Below are 23222 nucleotides of genomic sequence, written 5' to 3'. Positions count from 1 at the left end.
GGAGAGAGGGGGAACGGGACAATACCATGACAGGAGAGAGGGGGAACGGGACAATATCATGACAGGAGAGAGGGAACGGGACGCTACCATGACAGGAGAGAGGGAACGGGACGATACCATGACAGGAGAGAGGGAACGGGACAATACCATGACAGGAGAGAGAGGGAACGGGACAATATCATGACAGGAGAGAGGGAACGGGACGATACCATGACAGGAGAGAGGGAACGGGACGATACCATGACAGGAGGTGGATGGGGGGGGGGGGGGGGGGGAAATGGGACGATACCATGACAGGAGAGGGGGGGGGGGGGGGGGGGGGGAAACGGGACGATACCATGACAGGAGAGGGGGGGGGGGGGGGAAACGGGACGATACCATGACAGGAGAGAGGGAACGGGACGATACCATGACAGGAGAGAGGGGGGGGGGGGAAACGGGACGATACCATGACAGGAGAGAGAGGGAACGGGACGATACCATGACAGGAGAGAGGGGGGGGGGGGGGGGGGGAAATGGGACGATACCATGACAGGAGAGAGGGAACGGGACGATACCATGACAGGAGAGAGAGGGAACGGGACGATACCATGACAGGAGAGAGGGAACGGGACGATACCATGACAGGAGAGAGAGGGAACGGGACGATACCATGACAGGAGAGAGGGGGGGGGGGGGGGAAACGGGACGATACCATGACAGGAGGTGGATGGGGGGGGGGGGGGAATCTCGAGCGACAACATCTCGAGGGTTAACAATTCCGCCTGCTGCAGAGGTGGCAGGGAGCCTGAATTGGTTCACCTTGAGCCAAGGAGCTGGAGGAGCAACTGGGAGCTTTCGAAAGAGGCCGTAAATACCACGGGGAGGAGGGAGGGAGAGGGTGATAAGCAGCAGGCGGGCGACTGCCACGTCTGGCAGACCTTGCCCCCGTCACCTTGGACTCGCCAGCGAGCTGGGCGCTCGGGGTGGGGGGGGGGGGTGGTGGGTCCCTGGCTCTCCATCCCGTCGGAGCGAGACCCACTGCCTCTCCTTCACGGGCGAGAGAGAGCGAGCGAGAGAGCGCGAGAGCGCGAGAGGGCGAGAGGGCGAGAGGGCGAGAGGGCGAGAGAGCGCGAGAGAGGGCGAGAGGGCGAGAGGGCGAGAGAGGGCGAGAGAGAGCGAGAGCGCGAGAGGGCGAGAGGGCGAGAGAGCGGGAGAACATTGTAGCCCCTCAGGATGTCCCAAAGGACTGTACAGTCAAAGTAGTACTTTAAAAAGAAAAGTTTAGTCACTGTCGTAACGTAGGAAACGCGGCAGTCAATTTGCGCAGGGCAAGATCCCACAAACCGCAATGAAAGAAAGACTTGCATTTATATAGCACCTTTCACCGGACGTCTCAAAGCGCTTTCCAGCCAATGAAGTACTTTTGGAGTGCAGTCACTGGTGTATTGTGGGAAACGCCAATTTGCGCACAGCAAGCTCCCACACACAGCAATGTGATAATGACCCAGATAATCTGTTTTTTTGTTCTGTTGATTGAGGGATAAATATTGGCCCCAGGACCCCGGGGATAACTCCCCCTGCTCTTCTTCAAAATAGTGGCCATGGGATCTTTTACATCCACCTGAGAGCGCAGACGGGGCCTCGGTTTAACGTCTCATCCGAAAGTCGTAGCTTCCGACAGTGCGGCGCTCCCTCAGTACTGCCCCTCCGACAGTGCGGCACTCCCTCAGCACTGCCCCTCCAACAGTGCGGCGCTCCCTCAGTACTGCCCCTCCAACAGTGCGGCACTCCCTCAGCACTGCCCCTCCAACAGTGCGGCGCTCCCTCAGCACTGCCCCTCCGACAGTGCGGCACTCCCTCAGTACTGCCCCTCCGACAGTGCGGCACTCCCTCAGCACTGCACTGGGAGTGAGGGCCCTGGATTATGGGGCCTGGGTCTCTGGAGTGGGGGTCAAACCCACCACTGTCTGACTCAGAGGCGAGAGTGCAAGATTTCAGCATTTCAGAGTACCTCCCCGTTTATTTAACCTGAGACTGCATCACATCCCCCCCCTCCCCGACCTCAAATCGCTCTCTTTCCTCTGCCCGGCCAAGACTGTGAGGAAGGAGGGGGTTGGGTTGTGAAGAAATGGAAGCATCAATCGCTTCCCGTTGCCTCCCAAGATCCCAAACTGCAGTCAGTGCCTCTGATCCTGCCCCGTGTGAACTGATCCGATGTGGGAGCAGGGGGCGGGGGGGGGGGCTACAATTGATACTCAGCCCCACCCACAGCAGGAAGATTCCAGGTTCCATTTCCTCCCATTCAATATCGGGAAGACCAAAGCCATTGTTTTCGGTCCCTCCGCCATGAACTGCGTTCCCGAGACACTGACTCCATCCCTCTCCCAACACCTGTCTGAGGCTGAACCAGACCTTTCGCAACCTTTGACCCTGAAGTGAGCTCTCGACCACATGTCCACAGCATAACTAACACCGCCTATTTCCACCTCCCAGTCTCCAGCCCCCGTCTCAGCTCATCCGCTGCTGAAGCCCTCGCCCATGCCTTTGTGACCTCCAGACTTGACTATTCCAACGCATTCCTGGACGGCCTCCCACATTCTACCCGACGTAAACTAGAGGTGATCCAAAACTCGGCTGCCCCCGTGTCCTAACTCGCACCGAGTCCCGCTCACCCATCACCCCCTGTGCTCGCTGCCCCGTGTTCTAACTCGCGCCGAGTCCCGCTCACCCATCACCCCCTGTGCTCACTGCCCCGTGTCCTAACTCACACCAAGTCCCGCTCACCCATCACCCCCTGTGCTCACTGCCCCGTGTCCTAACTCGCACCCAGTCCCACTCACCCATCACCCCCTGTGCTCACTGCCCCGTGTCCTAACTCACACCCAGTCCACTCACCCATCACCCCCTGTGCTCGCTGCCCCGTGTCCTAACTCACACCCAGTCCCGCTCACCCATCACCCCCTGTGCTCACTGCCCCGTGTCCTAACCCGCACCGAGTCCCTCTCACCCATCACCCCCTGTGCTCACTGCCCCGTGTCCTAACTCGCGCCGAGTCCCACTCACCCATCACCCCTGTGCTCGCTGCCCCGTGTCCTAACTCGCACCAAGTCCCGCTCACCCATCACCCCCTGTGCTCACTGCCCCGTGTCCTAACTCGCACCGAGTCCCGCTCACCCATCACCCCCTGTGCTCACTGCCCCGTGTCCTAACTCGCACCGAGTCCCGCTCACCCATCACCCCCTGTGCTCACTGCCCCGTGTCCTAACTCGCACCAAGTCCCGCTCACCCATCACTCTCTGTGCTCACTGTCCTACATTGGCTCCCGGTTAAGCAATGCCTGGATTTCAAAATTCTCATCCTTGTTTGCAAATCCCTCCATGGCCCTCGCCCCCTCCCTATCTCTGTAATCTCCTCCAGCCCCCCCCCCCCCCCACCCAGAGATATCTGCACTCCTCTAATTCCGCCCCCCTGAGCATCCCTGATTATAATCGCTCCACCATCGGTGGCCGTGCCTTCTGTTGCCTGGGCCTCAAGCTCTGGAACTCCCTCCCTAAACCTCTCCACCTCTCGACCTCTCTCTCCTCCTTCAAGACGCTCCTTAAAACCTACCTCACTGACCAAGCTTTTAGTCACCTGCGATAATATCTATCTATGGAGCTCGGTGTCAAATTTTAAATCACATAATACTCCTGTGAAGCATCTTGGGATGTTTCACTATGTTAAAAGGTGCTCTACAAATCCGAGTAGTTGTTGTTGTACTGGAGTGAGCCAATCCCAGGTCGGGATGGGCAGTAGAGGGTCGGGGGGGGGGGGGGGGGGGGCTACAAATGGCGTTAGTCCCCAATGAATTAGACCGGGGGGGGGGGGGGGGGAAGACTAGAGAAATAATCAGCATGCTCCTGATCACAATCCACTGCCCCCCTCGGCCAGAAAAATGAGCAATGTGTCGGGCTCTGCTGTGTTGCCTCGCATGGTGGAATAGCCTCACTGACGCTGGCCACTCACAAAGAAGAATGGTGCGATTGGGTAATGGCAACTTTTCCTTGTTTGAGGAGTGGCGGGGGGGTGGTGGAGAGAGATATCGGGAAAGGAAATCGATTGTATCTTTAAATTTACAGACTGTGGAAATAACAGCAGTAGTCTGAAGTGAAGGGGTTAAACCCTGCCGGACCCCGGTAAACAGGACATGCCTGCTGTATTCAGCACAGGTCTGGACCCGTGTTTCTCAGGCTTTGTTCCATGGGCTGCCCTCTTGGCCCAGTCGCAGATGTTTTTACAAAGCAGCTGTGTGCGTGTTTCCCGAACCGCACGCACATCTGCTCCAGATCCTTAACACAACAACACAGCCCTTCAAAGTCACGGGGACTGCCTGCCTGGGCTTTAACCAGCATACTGACTCGTTATCTCTCGCTCTGCCTCTTTCTCTCTCTCATTCCTCTCCCTCTCTCCCTCCCTCCTTCTCTCTGTAGTCTGGTCTCCCTCTCTCTCTCTCTCTCCTCTCTCTCTCTCCCAATTCTCCCTCCCTCAAATTTTCTCTCCCCCCCCCCCCCCCCCACCTCAGATCTCTCTCTCTCTCTCTCTCTCTCTCTCTCCCTCACCTCTCTCTCTCTCTCTCAGAATCTCTCTCGCTCTCTCAGAATCTCTCTCTCCCCCCGCTCTCTCCCCCTCCCCCTCCCCCTCAGATTCTCTCTCTGATTCTCTCTCTCTCCCCCTCTGATATCTCTCTTCTCTCTCTCTCTCTCTCGATTCTCTCTCCCTCCACTCTCTCTCTCTCTCTCTCTCTCTCTCTCCCCCCCCTCTCTCAGAATCTCTCTCTCTCAGATTCTCTCTCCCCCTCCACCTCTCTCTCTGATTCTCCATCTCTCTCTCCCCCTCCACCTCTCTGATTCTCTCCCTCAGATTCTCTCTCTCCCCCCCTCTCTCTCCCTCCGATTCTCCCTCTCCCCCTCTCTGATTCTCCCTCTCTCCCCCTCCACCTCTGATTCTCTCTCCCTTTCCCTCTCTCTGATTCTCTCTCCCCCCCCGATTCTCCCTCTCCTCTCCCTCTCTGATTCTCTCTGATTCTCTCTGATTCTCTCTGATTCTCTCTCTCTCTGATAAGAACACAAGAACATAAGAATTAGGGACAGGAGTAGGCCATCTAGCCCCTCGAGTCTGCTCAGCCATTCAACAAGATCATGGCTGATCTGGCCGTGGACTCAGCTCCACTTACCGCCCGCTCCCCATAACCCTTAATTCCCTTATTGGTTAAAATCTATCTATCTGTGACTTGAATACATTCAATGAGCTAGCCTCAACTGCTTCCTTGGGCAGAGAATTCCACAGATTCACAACCCTCTGGGAGAAAAAATTCCTTCTCAACTCGGTTTTAAATTGGCTCCCCCGTATTTTGAGGCTGTGCCCCCTAGTTCTAGTCTCCCCGACCAGTGGAAACAACCTCTCTGCCTCTATCTTGTCTATCCCTTTCATTATTTTAAATGTTTCTATAAGATCACCCTTCATCCTTCTGACCCAGTCTACTCAATCTATCATCATAAGGTAACCCCCTCATCTCCGGAATCAGCCTCGTGAATCGTCTCTGTACCCCCTCCAAAGCTAGTATATCTTTCCTTAAGTAAGGTGACCAAAACTGCGCGCAGTACTCCAGGTGCGGCCTCACCAATACCCTGTACAGTTGCAGCAGGACCTCCCTGCTTTTGTACTCCATCCCTCTCGCAATGAAGGCCAACATTCCAGTCGCCTTCCTGATTACCTGCTGCACCTGCAAACTAACTTTTTGGGATTCATGCACAAGGACCCCCAGGTCCCTCTGCACCACAGCATGTTGTAATTTCTCCCCATTCAAATAATATTCCCTTTTACTGTTTTTTTCCCCCCCCCCCAAGGTGGATGACCTCACACTTTCCGACATTGTATTCCATCTGCCAAACCTTAGCCCATTCGCTTAACCTATCTAAATCTCTTTGCAGCCTCTCTGTGTCCTCTACACAACCCGCTTTCCCACTAATCTTTGTGTCATCTGAAAATTTTGTTACACTAAACTCTGTCCCCTCTTCCAGGTCATCTATGTATATTGTAAACAGTTGTGGTCCCAGCACCGATCCCTGTGGCACACCACTAACCACCGATTTCCAACCACCCGAAAAGGACCCATTTATCCCGACTCTCTGCTTTCTGTTCGCCAGCCAATTCTTGATCCATGCTAATACATTTCCTCTGACTCCACGTACCTTCATCTTCTGCAGTAACCTTTTGTGTGGCACCTTATCGAATGCCTTTTGGAAATCTAAATACACCACATCCATCGGTACACCTCTATCCACCATGCTCGTTATATCCTCAAAGAATTCCAGTAAATTAGTTAAACATGATTTCCCCTTCATGAATCCATGCTGCGTCTGCTTGATTGCACTATTCCTATCTAGATGTCCCGCTATTTCTTCCTTAATGATATATAGTTTCAAGCATTTTCCCCACTACAGATGTTAAACTAACTGGCCTATAGTTACCTGCCTTTTGTCTGCCCCCTTTTGTAAACAGAGGCATTAAATTAGCTGCTTTCCAATCCGCTGGTACCTCCCCAGAGTCCAGAGAATTTTGGTAGATTATAATGAATGCATCTGCTATAACTTCCACCATCTCTTTTAATACCCTGGGATGCATTTCATCAGGACCAGGGGACTTGTCTACCGTGAGTCCCATTAGTCTGTCCAGCACTACCCGCCTAGTGATAGTGATTATCTCAAGGTCTTCCCTTCCCACATTCCTGTGACCAGCAATTTCTGGCATGGTTTCTGTGTCTTCCACTGTGAAGACCGAAGCAAAATAATTGTTTAAGGTCTCAGCCATTTCCACATTTCCCATTATTAAATCCCCCTTCTCATCTTCTAAGGGACCAACATTTACTTTAATCACTCTTTTCCATTTTATATATCTGTAAAAGCTTTTACTATCCGTTTTTATGTTTTGCGCAAGTTTACCTTCGTAATCTATCTTTCCTTTCTTTATTGCTTTCTTAGTCATTCTTTGCTGTCGTTTAACATTTTCCCAATCTTCTATTTTCCCACTAACCTTGGCCACCTTATATGCATTGGTTTTTAATTTGATACTCTCCTTTATTTCCTTGGTTATCCACGGCTGGTTATCCCTTCTCTTACCGCCCTTCTTTTTCACTGGAATATATTTTTGTTGAGCACTATGAAAGAGCTCCTTAAAAGTCCTCCACTGTTCCTCAATTGTGCCACCGTTTAGTCTGTGTTTCCAGTCTACTTTAGCCAACTCTGCCCTCATCCCACTGTAGTCCCCTTTGTTTAAGCATAGTATGCTCGTTTGAGACACTACTTCCTCATCCTCAATCTGTATTACAAATTCAACCATACTGTGATCACTCATTCCGAGAAGATCTTTTACTCGGAGATCGTTTATTATTCCTGTCTCATTACACAGGACCAGATCTAAGATAGCTTGCTCCCTTGTAGGTTCTGTAGCATACTGTTCTAAGAAACAATCCCGTATGCATTCTATGAATTCCTCCTCCAGGCTACCCCGTGTGATTTGATTTGACCAATCGATATGCAAGTTAAAATCCCCCATGATTACTGCCGTTCCTTTTTCACATGCCTCCATTATTCCCTTGATTATTGCCCGCCCCACCGTGAAGTTATTATTTGGGGACCTATAAACTACACCCATCAGTGACTTTTTCCCCTTACTATCTCTAATCTCCACCCACAATGATTCAACATTTTGTTCATTCGAGCCAATATCGTCTCTCACAACTGCCCTGGTATCATCCTTTATTAACAGAGCTACCCCACCTCCTTTCCCTTCTTGTCTATCTTTCCGAATCGTCAGATACCCCTGTATGTTTAATTCCCAGTCTTGGCCACCCTGCAACCACGTTTCTGTAATGGCCACCAAATCATACCCATTTGTAATGATTTGTGCCGTCAACTCATTTACCTTATTTCGAATGCTGCGTGCGTTTAGGTAGAGTGTTTTAATACTAGTTTTTAAACCATGATTTTTAGTTTTGACCCCTCCTGCAGCCCCTTTACATTCAGTGGCCCTTTTTCCTTTTTGCCTTGGGTTTCTCTGCCCTCCACTTTTACTCATCTCCTTTCTGTCTTTTGCTTTTGTCGCCTTTTTGTTTCCCTCTGACTCCCTGCATAGGTTCCCATCCCCCTGCAATATTAGTTTAACTCCTCCCCAACAGCACTAGCAAACACTCCCCCTCGGACATTGGTTCCGGTCCTGCCCAGGTGCAGACGGTCCGGATTGTACTGGTCCCACCTCCCCCAGAACCGGTTCCAATGCCCCAGGAATTTGAATCCCTCCCTGCTGCACCACTGCTCAAGCCATGTATTCATCTGTGCTATCCTGCGATTCCTACTCTGACTAGCACGTGGCACTGGTAGCAATCCCGAGATTACTACCTTTTGATGTCCTATGTTTTAATTTAGCTCCTCTCCCCCTCTCGCTCTCTGATTCTCTCTCTTCCCCCTCCCTCTCTGATATTCTCTCTCTCCCCCTCCCCCTCTCTCAGATTCTCTCCCTCTCTCAGATTCTCTCTCTTCCCCCCTATCTCAGATTCTCTCTCTCTCTCTCTCTCTCTCTCTCTCTCTCTCTCTCTCTCACACACAGATTCTCTCTCTCTCTCTCTCTCACACACAGATTCTCTCTCTCTCTCACACACAGATTCTCTCTCTCTCTCACACACAGATTCTCTCTCTCTCTCACACACAGATTCTCTCTCTCTCTCACACAGATTCTCTCTCTCTCTCACACACAGATTCTCTCTCTCTCTCACACACAGATTCTCTCTCTCTCTCTCTCTCTCACACACACACAGATTCTCTCTCTCTCTCAGATTCTCTCTCTCTCTCACACACACAGATTTTCTCTCTCTCTCACTCTCTCTCACACACGGATTCTCTCTCTCTCTCTCTCTCTCTCTCTCTCTCTCACACACAGATTCTCTCTCTCTCTCTCACACACACAGATTCTCTCTCTCTCTCTCTCTCTCACACACACAGATTCTCTCTCTCTCTCTCTCTCTCTCTCTCACACAGATTCTCTCTCTCTCTCTCACACACAGATTCTCTCTCTCTCTCTCTCTCTCTCTCACACACAGATTCTCTCCCTCCCCCCACCCCCCCTCTCTCTCTCTCTCTCTCTCTGATTCTCCCTTCCTCATCCCCCCCCTCTCTGATTCTCTCACTCATTCTCTCTCTCTCTTCCTCTCTGATTCTTCCATCCTCATTCCCCCCCTCTCTCTCTGATTCTCTCTCCCTCATCCCCCCATCTCAGATTCTCTCTCTCTCTCTCTCTCTGATTCCCCCTCCCTCATTCCCCCCCCCTCTCTCTCTCTGATTCTCTCATTCCCTCTCTCTGATCCCCTCTCCCCCCCACTCTTTCTCATCCCCCCCCCTCTCCCGGCCACTCTGATTCTCTCTCGCTCTCAGTTGCCCAGATTCTGCCCAGTCAGCACTTGCTCAATAACAAGTCCCTGGAAAACCAGTTGTAGCTGGTTTGGGCCCCAGACACGCAACCTTGTGCACGACGCTGACCGCAGATGATCATTTCCTCTGACCCACTTACAGGGCACACAGCATACCGGGGCAACTGCGAGGTGAGCATCGCCCAGCCAGACCCTACACTGGCAGACCCTGCGGCCTAGCTCGCATCACCAGGCCCTCCTGGACTGCCCTGGAGTCTCAGGAATTAAAGACCAATCTGTAGTGAGAAAAATATTGGGGGTTGGGAGGGGCCTGTGTTAAAAAGATCAGTGGGATTTATTTCATTTTCTCTGAAAATGTGTGTTTATGAATTATAAATTATTGGAGAGAGGGAGGATGAAAGAACAGAAGGAAAGACTTGCATTTATATAGCACCTTTCACAACCATCCTCATCATCATAGTCGGTCCCTCGGAATCAAGGAAAACATAGAAACATAGAAAATAGGTGCAGGAGTAGGCCATTCGGCCCTTCGAGCCTGCACCACCATTCAATAAGATCATGGCTGATCATTCACCTCAGTACCCCTTTCCTGCTTTCTCTCCATACCCCTTGATCCCTTTAGCCGTAAGGGCCATATCTAACTCTCTCTTGAATATATCCAATGAACTGGCCTCAACAACTCTCTGCGGCAGGGAATTCCACAGGTTCACAACTCTCTGAGTGAAGAAGTTTCTCCTCATCTCAGTCCTAAATGGCCTACCCCTTATCCTAAGACTGTGTCCCCTGGTTCTGGACTTCCCCAACATCGGGAACATTCTTCCTGCATCTAACCTGTCCAGTCCCGTCAGAATTTTATATGTTTCTATGAGATCCCCGCTCACCCTTCTAAACTTCAGTGAATACAGGCTCATTCCATCCAGTCTCTCCTCATATGTCAGTCCTGCCATCCCGGGAATCAGTCTGGTGAACCTTCGCTGCACTCCCTCAATAGCAAGAACGTCCTTCCTCAGATTAGGAGACCAAAACTGTACACAATATTCCAGGTGAGGCCTCACCAAGGCCCTGTACAACTGCAGTAAGACCTCCCTGCTCCTATACTCAAATCCCCTCGCTATGAAGGCCAACATACCATTTGACTGATGAACCATGACACCCAGGTCTCGTTGCACCTCCCCTTTTCCTAATCTGCCGCCATTCAGATAATATTCTGCCTTCGTGTTTTTGCACCAAAGTGGATAACCTCACATTTATCCACATTATACTGCATCTGCCATATATTTGCCCACTTACCTAACCTGTCCAAGTCACCCTGCAGCCTCTTAGCATCCTCCTCACAGCTCACACCGCCACCCAGTTTAGTGTCATCCACAAACTTGGAGATATTACACTCAATTCCTTCATCCAAATCATTAATGTATATTGTAAAGAGCTGGGGTCCCAGCACTGAGCCCTGCGGCACCCCACTAGTCACTGCCTGCTATTCTGAAAAGGACCCGTTTATCCCGATTCTCTGCTTCCTGTCTGCCAACCAGTTCTCTATCCATGTCAGTACATTACCCCCAATACCATGCGCTTTAATTTTGCACAAAATCTCTTATGCGGGACCTTGTCAAAAGCCCTTTGAAAGTCCAAATACACCACATCCACTGGTTCTCCCTTGTCCACTCTACTAGCTATATCCTCAAAAAATTCCAGAAGATTCATCAAGCATGATTTCCCTTTCATAAATCCATGCTGACTTGGACCGATCCTGTCACTGCTTTCCAGATGCGCTGCTATTTCATCCTTCATGATTGATTCCAACATTTTTCCCACTACTGATGTCAAATTAACCGGTCTATAATTACCTGCTTTCTCTTTCCCTCCTTTTTAAAAAAAAAAGTGGCGTTACATTAGCTACCCTCCAGTTCATAGGAACTGATCCAGAGTCGATTGATTGTTGGAAAATGATCACCAATGCATCCACTATTTCTAGGGCCACTTCCTTAAGTACTCTGGAATGCAGACTATCAGGCCCTGGGGATTTATCAGCCTTTAATCCCATCAATTTCCCTAACACAATTTCCCACCTAATAAGGATATCTTTCAGTTCCTCCTTCTCACTTGACCCTCGGTCCCCTAGTACATCCGGAAGGTTATTTGTGTCTTCCTTCGTGAAGACAGAACCGAAGTATTTGTTCGATTGGTCTGCCATTTCTTTGTTCCCCATTATAAATTCACCTGTGTCCGACTGCAAGGGACCTACGTTTGTCTTCACTAATCTTTTTCTCTTCACATATTTATAGAAGCTTTTGCACTCAAATTTTATGTTCCCTGCAAGCTTCCTCTCGTACTCTATTTTCCCCCTCCTAATTAAACCCTTAGTCCTCCTCTGTTGAATTCTAAATTTCTCCGTTCTCAGGTTTGTTGCTTTTTCTGGCCAATTTATATGCCTCTTCATTGGCTTTAATACTATCCTTAATTTCCCTTGTTAACCACGGTTGAGCCACCTTCCCTGTTTTATTTTTACTCCAGACAGGAATGTACAATTGCTGAAGTTCATCCATGTGATCTTTAAATGTTTGCCATTGCCTATCCACCATCAACCCTTTAAGTATTCTCTGCCAGTCTATTCTAGCCAATTCACGTTTCATACCATCGAAGTTACCTTTCCTTAAGTTCAGGACCCTAGTTTCCGAATTAACTTTGTCAGTTTCCACCTTAATAAGGAATTCTACCATATTATGGTCACTTTTCCCCAAGGGGCCTCGCACAACAAGATTGCTAATTAGTCCCTTCTCATTACACATCACCCAGTCTAGGATGGCCAGCTCCCTGGTTAGTTCCTCGACATACTGGTCTAGAAAACCATCCCAAATACACTCCAGGAAATCCTCCTCCACCGCATTGCTACCAGTTAGGTTAGCCCAATCTATATGTAGATTAAAGTCACCCATGATTACTGCTGTACCTTTATTGCACACATCCCTTATTTCTTGTTTGATGCTGTCCCCAACCTCTCTACTACTGTTTGGAGGTCTGTACACAACTCCCACTAGTGTTTTCTGCCCTTTGGTATTCCGTAGCTCCACCCATACCGATTCCACATCACCCAAGCTAATGTCCTTCCTTACTATTGCATTAATTTCCTCTTTAACCAGCAACGCCACCCCGCCTCCTTTTCCTTTCTGTCTATCCTTCCTAAATGCTGAATATCCCTGGATGTTGAGTTCCCAGCCTTGGTCACCCTGGAGCCATGTCTCCATCGTAACCGTTAACTGCTATCTGCGCAGTTAATTCTTCCACCTTATTCCGAATACTCCTCGCATGAGGCACAGAGCCTTCAAGCTTGTCTTTTTAACACACTTTGAGCCTTTTGAATCTTGCTGTAATGTGGCCCTTGTTGCTTTTTACCTTGGGTTTCTCTGCCCTCCACTTTTACTATTCTCCTTTCTATCTTTTGCTTCTGCCCCCCTTCTACTTCCCTCTGTCTCCCTGCATAGGTTCCCATCCCCCTGCCATATTAGTTTAACTCCTCCCCAACAGCACTAGCAAACACTCCCCCTCGGACATTGGTTCCGATCCTGCCCAGGTGCAGACCGTGCGGTTTGTACTGGTCCCACCTCCCCCAGAACCGGTTCCAATGTCCCAGGAATTTGAATCCCTCCCTTCTGCACCATTTGGAAAGACTTGCTTCCACTCCTGAAGTGAGTTCTCAGGTGACTGAACAGTCCAATACGGGAATTACAGTCTCTGTCGCAGGTGAGGGAAGGGGTGGGTGGGACTGGTTTGCCGCACGCTCCTTCCGCTGCCTGCGCTTGGTCTCTGCACGCTCTCGGCGACGAGGCTCGAGGTGCTCAGCGCCCTCCCGGATGCACTTCCTCCACTTAGGGCGGTCTTACAACCACCAGACGTCCCAAAGCACTTTACAGCCAATGATGTACTTTTGGAGTGCAGTCACTGTTGTAATGTGGGAAAACGCGGCAGCCAATTTGCGCACAGCAAGCTCCCACAAACAACAACGTGATAATGACCAGATAATCTGGTTTTTTTATACGTTGATTGAGGGATAAATATTGGGCAGGGCACTGGGAGATAACTCCCCTGCTCTTCTTCGAAGTAGTGAAATGGGATGTTTCACACCCACCTGAGAGAGCAGACGGGGCCTCAGTTGAACGTCTCATCTGACAGTGCGGCGCTCCCTCAGCACTGCACTGGGAGTGTCAACCTAGATATATGTGCTCAAGTCCCTGGGGTGGGACTTGAACCCCCAACCTTCTGACTCAGAGGCGAGAGTGCTGCCCACTGAGACGTAGCCATCAATGAAAGGCACACCTGTGTGACTGACAGTGGAGGATTATCCAATGGGGAAACAGTAATGTATTTGCTTCATGGGTTCTTTGCTTAAGAATTCATAGCAACACATTGCTATTAAGAACCAGTTGGTTTATTAGCAAAGGTTTAACGATCACACGACACATTACCAGTTCATCCACCAGGCTCACAACCACCTGCCCCATCGTGGATCCCCCGAACCCAACTGGCTGGGGCTTTATTGAGTCTTGTGAACATCACGTGACTGGCTAAGCCCCTCCCACCTCAACAGCTCCACAAACCTTTGAGCATACATTACAGTAACGAAGAGTTCTGTTCGAAAGCCAATCAGCGTGGGGGGTTGGGCATCAGGAGGATGGACGTGTCAGGCAACCAAAGGCCGGAGCCTGGGGGAGAAGGGGGGGCGCAGGGCGTTTGAAGCACGAGGTCACGCGATGAAGCGTCCAGCCAAAATTGGCAATCCCAAGTCTAGCCGTGACGACAGGTTAAAGAAAGAATGCAAAAATGTGTTCAACCTTTTATCCTTTTCATCTCAGTGCGCGCCAATGTACCACAATAAACAGTGACTCTGTTCAGTTAGTGAGTGACCCTTACCCTGAATAAACAATAGCTCTGTACAGTTAGTGAGTGACCCTTACCCTGAATAAACAATAGCTCTGTACAGTTAGTGAGTGACCCTTACCCTGAACAAACAGTGACTCTGTACAGTTAGTGAGTGACCCTTACCCTGAACAAACAGTGACTCTGTACAGTTAGTGAGTGACCCTTACCCTGAACAAACAGTGACTCTGTACAGTTACAGAGAGTGACCCTTACCCTGAACAAACAGTGACTCTGTACAGTTACAGTGAGTGACCCTTACCCTGAACAAACAGTGACTCTGTACAGTTAGAGAGTGACCCTTACCCTGAACAAACAGTGACTCTGTACAGTTAGTGAGTGACCCTTACCCTGAACAAACAGTGACTCTGTACAGTTACACAGTGAGTGACCCTTACCCTGAATAAACAGTGACTCTGTACAGTTAGTGAGTGACCCTTACCCTGAATAAACAGTGACTCTGTTCAGTTAGTGAGTGACCCTTACCCTGAATAAACAGTGACTCTGTACAGTTACAGTGAGTGACCCTTACCCTGAATAAACAGTGACTCTGTACAGTTAGTGAGTGACCCTTACCCTGAATAAACAGTGACTCTGTACAGTTACAGTGAGTGACCCTTACCCTGAATAAACAGTGACTCTGTACAGTTACAGTGAGTGACCCTTACGCTGAATAAACAGTGACTCTGTTCAGTTAGTGAGTGACCCTTACCCTGAATAAACAGTGACTCTGTACAGTTACAGTGAGTGACCCTTACCCTGAATAAACAGTGACTCTGTACAGTTAGTGAGTGACCCTTACCCTGAATAAACAGTGACTCTGTTCAGTTAGTGAGTGACCCTTACCCTGAATAAACAGTGACTCTGTACAGTTACAGTGAGTGACCCTTACCCTGAATAAACAGTGACTCTGTACAGTTACAGTGAGTGACCCCTTACCTTGCTGACTCTGTACAGTTACAGACTCACTGAGCTATGGGAAGGGGAGTAGGGAGGGTGGAGGGAGGAGGGGGAGGAGTAGGAGGGGAGGGGAGGGGAGGCGGAGTGGGGAGGGTGGGGGGAGAAGTAGGAGGGGGGAGTGGGGAGTGGGGGGAGGAGCGTGAGTAAGGGGGCAGGGAGAGGAGGAGGTGTAGGGAGGGGAGGAGTGGGAGTAGGAGGATGGGGAGAGGAGGGGTAATAGGGAGGGGAGGAGGAATAGGGAGGGGAGGAGCGGGAGTCGGGAGAGTTGGGGGGGGTGGGGAGGAGTAGGAGGGGAGGGGGAGTGGGGAGGGTGGGAGGAGGAGTGTGAGTAGGGGGGCGGGGAGAGGAGGGGGTGTAGGGAGGGGAGGAGCGGGAGTAGGAGGATGGGGAGAGGAGGGGTAATAGGGAGGGGAGGAGGAATAGGGAGGGGAGGAGCGGGAGTAGGGAGAGTTGGGGGGGTGGGGAGGAGTAGGAGGGGAGGGGGAGTGGGGAGGGGGGAGAGGAGGGGGAATAGGGAGGGGAGGAGCGGGAGTAGGGAGAGTTTGCGGGGGGGGGGGAGCGCGAGTAGGTGGGGCGGGGAGAGGAGGGGGAATAGGGAGGGGAGGAGGAATAGGGCGGGGAGGAGCGGGAGGCGGGAGAGTTGGGGGGGGGTGGGGAGGAGTAGGAGGGGAGGGGGAGTGGGGAGGGTGGGAGGAGGAGCGTGAGTAGGGGGGCGGGGAGAGGAGGGGGAATAGGGAGGGGAGGAGCGGGAGTCGGGAGAGTTGGGGGGGGGGTGGGGAGGAGTAGGAGGGGAGGGGGAGTGGGGAGGGTGGGAGGAGGAGCGTGAGTAGGGGGGCAGGGAGAGGAGGGGGAATAGGGAGGGGAGGAGCGGGAGTCGGGAGAGTTGAGGGGGGTGGGAAGGAGTAGGAGGGGAGTGGGAAGGAGTAGGAGGGGAGGGGGAGTGGGGAGGGTGGGAGGAGGAGCGTGAGTAGGGGGGGGGCGGGGAGAGGAGGGGGTGTAGGGAGGGGAGGAGCGGGAGTAGGAGGATGGGGAGAGGAGGGGGAATAGGGAGGGGAGGAGGAATAGGGAGGGGAGGAGCGGGAGGCGGGAGAGTTGGGGGGGGGGGTGGGGAGGAGTAGGAGGGGAGGGGGAGTGGGGAGGGTGGGAGGAGGAGCGTGAGTAGGGGGGCGGGGAGAGGAGGTGGAATAGGGAGGGGAGGAGCGGGAGTCGGGAGAGTTGGGGGTGGTGGGGAGGAGTAGGAGGGGAGGGGGAGTGGGGAGGGTGGGAGGAGGAGCGTGAGTAGGGGGCAGGGAGAGGAGGGGGAATAGGGAGGGGAGGAGCGGGAGTCGGGAGAGTTGGGGGGGGTGGGGAGGAGTAGGAGGGGAGGGGGAGTGGGGAGGGTGGGAGGAGGAGCGTGAGTAGGGGAGCAGGGAGGGGAGGAGGAATAGGGAGGGGAGGAGCGGGAGTCGGGAGAGTTGGGGGGGGGTGGGGAGGAGTAGGAGGGGAGGGGGAGTGGGGAGGGTGGGAGGAGGAGCGTGAGTAGGGGGGCGGGGAGAGGAGGGGGAATAGGGAGGGGAGGAGCGGGAGTCGGGAGAGTTGAGGGGTGTTCCCGGTCAGGGTTCCGAACCCGCAGGCTCAGGCGCCGATTCCCGACCACGAGTACTCACACAGGCAGACGCCGGCCAGGAGTCGGAGCCCCAGTTCCGGGGCGAAGCAGGTGGGGAAGAGGGGCTGCAGCACGTAGTTGGAGAAGGTGAGGGCAATGACGGCCTGGTTGGTGGGGTAGATGACCAGCACGGCGATCCACAGCCGCAGGAACCTGTGCACAGACGAAAGGCGAGACGGGTCAGCCAGTCAGCGAGGGCAACCGGCGCAGGCCACGAGACCCCCACCCGCAGCCACCCTGCCTCCCCCCCCCCCCCGGCCCCTCGCACCAAGCAAGGAAAACCAGAGCTGGCTCCCCACTCCCCACTCCCCCACCCCAACCCTGGTTCAATTGCTGCTCGTACCAACCAATTGAAAATCAGAACAGGCTTCAATCCCGTCGGTTCGCATGAACCTGGAGGGGCCATCGTACCAAACGGTGGTCTGCCTGGGCCCCATAGCCCACCCATTAAACCCCGTTAATCTCTGTATATCTCAACCCGTGCAACCTATTGGAATGACCCAAGGAGGACAATCCTTTCCGAACCTTTGAGCATGTAACTAGCAGGGTAGATAAAGGGGAACCAGTGGATGTAGTATATTTGGATTCCAACAAGGCATTCGATAAGGTGCCCACGTAAAAGATTATTATTACGCGAGATAAGGGCTCATGGGATTGGAGGTAGTGTATTCGCATGGGTAGAGGATTGGTTAACGGACAGAAAACAGAGAGTAGGGATAAACGGATCATTTTCAGGTTGGCAGGCGGTAACTCGTGGAGTGTCGCGAGGATCAGTGCTGGGGCCTCAGCTATTTACAATCTATATCGATGACCGAGATGAAGGGACCGAGTGTAATGTATCCAAGTTTGCTGATGATACAAAGCTCGGTGGGACAGTAAGCTGTGAGGAGAACACAAAGCGTCTACAAAGGGATATAGATAGACTGAGTGAGTGGGCAGTAAGGAGGCAGATGGAGTATAACGTGGGGAAATGTGAGGTTAGTCACTTTGGTCGGAAGAATAGAAAAACAGAATGTCTTTTAAAATGGTGAGAAACTTTGAAATGTTGGTGTTGAGGGAGATTTGGGGTGTCCCTTGTGCAAGAAACACAGAAAGCGAGCATGCAGGTACAGCAAGCAATGGGGAAGACACATGGCACATTGTCCTTTACTGCAAGGGGGGATGGAGTATCAGAGTAAGGAGGTCTTGCTACAATCGTACAGGGCCTTGGTGGGACCACACCTGGAGTATTGTGCACAGTTTGGGTCTCCTTATCCAAGGAAGGATATACTTGCCTTGGAGGCGGGGTAAAGAAGGTTCACCAGACTGATTCCTGGGATGAGAGGGATTGTCCTATGAGCAGAGATTGTGTAGAACGGGCCGATACTCTCTGGAGTTTAGAAGAATGAGAGATGATCTCATTGAAACATACAAGATTCTGAAGGGGATCGACAGGGTAGATGCTGAGAGGATATTTCCCCCGGGGCTGGGGAGTCTAGAACCAGGGGTCACACAGTCTCAGGATAAGGGCTCGGCCATTTAGGACTGAGATGAGGAGAAATTTCTTCACTCAGAGGGGGGTGAATCTTTGGAATTCTCTGCCTCAGAGGGCTGGGGAGGCTCAGTCTTTGAGTATATTCAAGGCCGAGATCGATAGATTTTTGGAATCTAGCGGAATCAAGGGATCGGGAGATCAAGCGGGAAAGTGGAGTTGATGTCGAAGATCAGCCGTGATCACATTGAATGGAGGAGAAGACTCTTGCTCCTATTTCTCATGTTCTGGGTCAACCAAGTTCAGACAGTTCGACGCACCGAGCTAGAAACCGAACGGGCAAGGGGAGACCCTAGACAATCAGGCTTTTTAAAATTTGTTCCAGATGTGGGCGTCGCTGGCCAGGCCCCCTCCCCCCCCGGCATTTATTGCCCATCCCTAATTGCCCCTGGAGAAGGTGGTGGTGAGCCGCCTTCTTGAACCGCTGCAGTCCGTGTGGTGAAGGTGCTCCCACAGTGCTGTTAGGGAGGGAGTTCCAGGATTGTGACCCAGCGACGATGAAGGAACGGCCGATATATTTCCAAGTCGGGATGGTGTGTGACTGGGAGGGGAACGTGGAGGAGGTGGTGTTCCCATGCGCCTGCTGCCCCTTGTCCTTCTAGAGGGTAGATGTTACATATTGTAAAAGTATATACCTTGTACAGCCACCAGAGGGCTCATCCCCTGAAGTCCCAAGGGATCCCATAATCCCTTGGGAGCACAGGTACTTAAGGAGGCGTCACAGGTTGGAGAGGCGCTCTGGCGACCTGCAATAAAAGACTACGGTCACACTTTACTTTGAGCTCAAACAGTGTTCAGTCCGACTCTTCATACATAATAGAGGTCGCGGGTTTGGGAGGTGCTGCCGAAGAAGCTCTGCCGAGTTGCTGCAGTGCATCTTGTAGATTTGTGGACAAGTCTCTCATCAGAGTGTCTGGGACTAGATTTGACCCCAAGTCCTGCAGGGTGAAAGGTCAGTGTTTGACCGACCGTCCCCTACCCAGTCCCTCCAATAGAAAGAGGAGGCCTTCAACCCTGCCCCGCCTCCTCTGGGGCTGGACTTGACTACCCGGTTCTCCCCTCCCCGGGGAGGTGAAAGTTCAGTGCCGTGACCTTACCCTGCCAGCCCGCCGAAGATGTCCTTGACATAGGAGTAGTCCCCTCCCGATTTGGGGATGGTGACGCCCAGTTCGGCGTAACACAAGGCCCCGATGGCAGTGATGAACCCGGTGATGATCCAAACAATCAGAGCCAGCCCCACCGAGCCGGCGTTCTCCATCACGCCCTTCGGGGAGACGAAAATCCCGGAGCCGATGATGTTCCCTGAAAACAGAGCGAGAGAGGGGGGGGGGGGGGAACGTGAGACCCAGAGCAACAACAACAACTTGTATCTATATAGCGGCCTTCAACGTAGTGTAACGTCCCACGGCACTTCACAGGAGTGTTATGAGATTTTATAAAAATTAACATCGAGCCGCATAAGGAGAAATTAGCGCAGGAAGCTTGGTCAGAGAGGTGGGTTTTAAGGAGCGTCTTGAAGGAGGAGAGAGAGGTAGAGAGGCGGAGAGGTTTAGGGAGGGAGTTCCAGAGCTTGGGGCCCAGGCAACAGAAGGCACGGCCACCGATGGTGGAGCGATTATAACCAGGGATGCTCAGGGGGGCAGAATTAGAGGAGCGCAGACATCTCGGGGGGTTGTGGGGCTGGAGGAGATTACAGAGATAGGGAGGGGGCGAGGGCCATGGAGGGATTTGTAAACAAGGATGAGTATTTTGAAAATCGAGGCATTGCTTAACCGGAAGCCAATGTAGGTCAGTGAGCACAGGGGGTGATGGGTGAGCGGGACTGGGTGCGAGTTAGGGCACGGGGCAGGGCACGGGGCAGCGAGCACAGGGGGTGATGGGTGAGCGGGACTTGGTGCGAGTTAGGACACGGGGCAGTGAGCACAGGGGGTGATGGGTGAGCGGGACTGGGTGCGAGTTAGGACACGGGGCAGCGAGCACAGGGGGGTGATGGGTGAGTGGGACTCAGTGCGAGTTAGGACACGGGGCAGTGAGCACAGGGGGTGATGGGTGAGCGGGACTTGGTGCGAGTTAGGACACGGGGCAGCGAGCACAGGGGGTGATGGGTGAGCGGGACTTGGTGCGAGTTAGGACACGGGGCAGTGAGCACAGGGGGTGATGGGTGAGCGGGACTTGGTGCGAGTTAGGACACAGGGCAGCGAGCACAGGGGGTGATGGGTGAGTGGGACTTGGTGCGAGTTAGGACACGGGGCAGCGAGCACAGGGGGTGATGGGTGAGCGGGACTTGGTGCGAGTTAGGATACAGGACAGCGAGCACAGAGGGTGATGGGTGAGTGAGACTTGGTGCGAGTTAGGACACAGGGCAGCGAGCACAGGTGGTGATGGGTGAGCGGGACTTGGTGCGAGTTAGGACACGGGGGCAGCCGAGTTTTGGATCACCTCCAGTTTACGTCGGGTAGTGTGGGAGGCCAGCCAGGAGTGCGCTGGGATAGTCAAGTCTCGTGGTAACAAAGTCATGGATGAGGGCTTCAGCAGCGGATGAGCTGAGGCAGGGGGCGGAGGAACTTCACCACCTCTACGTTTCCCTCCAAGTCACACACCGTCTTGACTTGGGAATATATCAGTCTGTGCTGAGAAAGCCAAGTACTGCAGTCCAGAATTGCAGAGACCCAATTGTAACCCTCCTACCACACGCCCCTGGCTGGGAGGGGATCACCTCACACTCAGCACTGGGCAAGGGAGGGTGGGAGGCGGGAGAAAGTTGGAACCTGGGCCCTTCCTGCTCCGAGTGGGGCTCGGAGCTGCAGCAGCTAAACGCTTTGGAATCAGTGGGGGAGCCTTACACTAAATTAAAAATAGTTTATAAAAATTCACTAACTAAGAGCGAAATATCTGTATTTATATAGCACCTTTCAGCCAATGAAGCACTTTTGGAGTGTAGTCACTGTTGTATTGTGGGAAACTCAGCGGCCAATTTGCACACAGCAAGCTCCCACACACAGCAATGTGTTTTTTTTAATGATGTTATGATTGAGGGATAAATATTGGCCCCAGGACACCGGGGATAACTCCCCCTGCTCTTCTTCCAAATAGTGGCCGTGGGATCTTTTACGCCCACCTGAGAGATCCCTCAGTACTGCCCCTCCGACAGTGCAGCACTCCCTCAGTACTGCCCCTCCAACAGTGCGGCGCTCCCTCAGTACTGCCCCTCCGACAGTGCGGCGCTCCCTCAGCACTGCCCCTCCGACAGTGCGGCGCTCCCTCAGTACTGCCCCTCCGACAGTGCGGCGCTCCCTCAGTACTGCCCCTCCGACAGTGCGGCGCTCCCTCAGTACTGCCCCTCCGACAGTGCGGCGCTCCCTCAGCACTGCCCCTCCGACAGTGCGGCGCTCCCTCAGTACTGCCCCTCCGACAGTGCGGCGCTCCCTCAGTACTGCCCCTCCGACAGTGCGGCGCTCCCTCAGTACTGCCCCTCCGACAGTGCGGCTCTCCCTCAGTACTGCCCCTCCGACAGTGCGGCACTCCCTCAGTACTGCACTGGAATGTCAGAGTAGATTTATGTGCTCAAGGTCCTGAACCCACAACCTTCAGGGGCTCAGGGTAAACTATTTTGAATCAGTGGGGGGGGCCTTGCACGGATTACTAATAGGTTATAGAAATTCACTGCCTACAATTAAGGAGTCACTTGGTTGCCGGGGCAACTGGGGGAGTAGACAGGCTGTGGCTGTGGGGGAGAATGGGTCTGGTGACTAATCGGAACAATATTCATTTGGAAAAGCCAGTGACTTGTGTGTTTGTAACCAAGAGAGAGTTAATGACAGACCTTAGAGTGCAGGTCCACAGATCCCTGAAGGTAGCAGGCCAGGTGGATAAGGTGGTTAAGAAGGCATACGGAACATTTGCCTTTATTAGCCGAGGCACAGAATACAAGAGCAGGGGGAGTTATGCTTGAACTGTATAAAACACTGGTTAGGCCACAGCTGGAGTACTGCGTGCACAGTTCTGGTCACCACATTACAGGAAGGATGTGATCGCACTGGAGAGGGTAAGAGATTTACGAGGATGTTGCCGGGACTGGAGAATTTTAGCGATGGGGAAAGATTGGATAGGCTGGGGTTGTTTTCTTTGGAACAGAGGAGGCTGAGGGGAGACCTGATTGAGGTGTATAAAATGATGAGGGGCCTGGATAGAGTGGATAGGAAGGACCTGTTTCCCTTAGCAGGGGGGGTCAACAACCAGGAGGCATAGATTTAAAGTAATTGTGGGGAGGTTTAGAGGGGATTTGAGGGGAAATTTCTTCACCCAGAGGGCGGTAGGGGTCTGGGGTGGAACTCACTGCCTGAAAGGGTGGTAGAGGCAGAAACCCTCACCACATTTAAAAAGTACCTGGATGTGCCCCTGAAGTGCTGTAACCTACAGGGCTACGGATCGAGAGCGGGAAAGTGGGATTAGGCTGGGTAGCTCTTGGTCGGCCGGCACGGACATGATGGGCCGAATGGCCTCCCTCCGTGCTGTAAATTTCTGTGATTCTATGAGGTGCTGGGAGCCACACTGGCAAAGTTGGCTAGGTGCAGAGCCAGCAGTTATTGAGTTAGTGGACTTGGCAACCTCACGTGTGAAGAGGAAGCTCCGAGTCAGGGGAGAGGAAGTGAAAGCGGATGTTGCAGGTCTGAGTGAACCAGCACAGCAACACGTGTGAGAGAGAGAGAAGGGGGGGAGGGAGAGGGAGA

At 52.7% G+C, this 23222-nt stretch overlaps 1 protein-coding gene across 1 annotated transcript in view; it reads right to left on the bottom strand.

Moving 5' to 3' along the window:
- The window catches only part of LOC139235595 (large neutral amino acids transporter small subunit 2-like), a 119973-nt gene that overhangs the window by 78146 nt on the left and 18605 nt on the right, over nt 1–23222 (bottom strand). The window contains exons 2-3 of the mRNA XM_070866629.1: nt 19590–19794; nt 16963–17114 (exon numbers count right to left, since the gene is read on the bottom strand). Coding sequence (XP_070722730.1) covers nt 16963–17114; nt 19590–19794 — 357 coding nt within the window. The remainder of the gene's footprint in view (nt 1–16962; nt 17115–19589; nt 19795–23222) is intronic.

The sequence above is a fragment of the Pristiophorus japonicus genome, chromosome 23 (assembly GCF_044704955.1).
Source record: "Pristiophorus japonicus isolate sPriJap1 chromosome 23, sPriJap1.hap1, whole genome shotgun sequence".
NCBI classification, from domain to species: domain Eukaryota; kingdom Metazoa; phylum Chordata; class Chondrichthyes; family Pristiophoridae; genus Pristiophorus; species Pristiophorus japonicus.
This window is presented reverse-complemented; position numbering and strand designations above follow the sequence as displayed.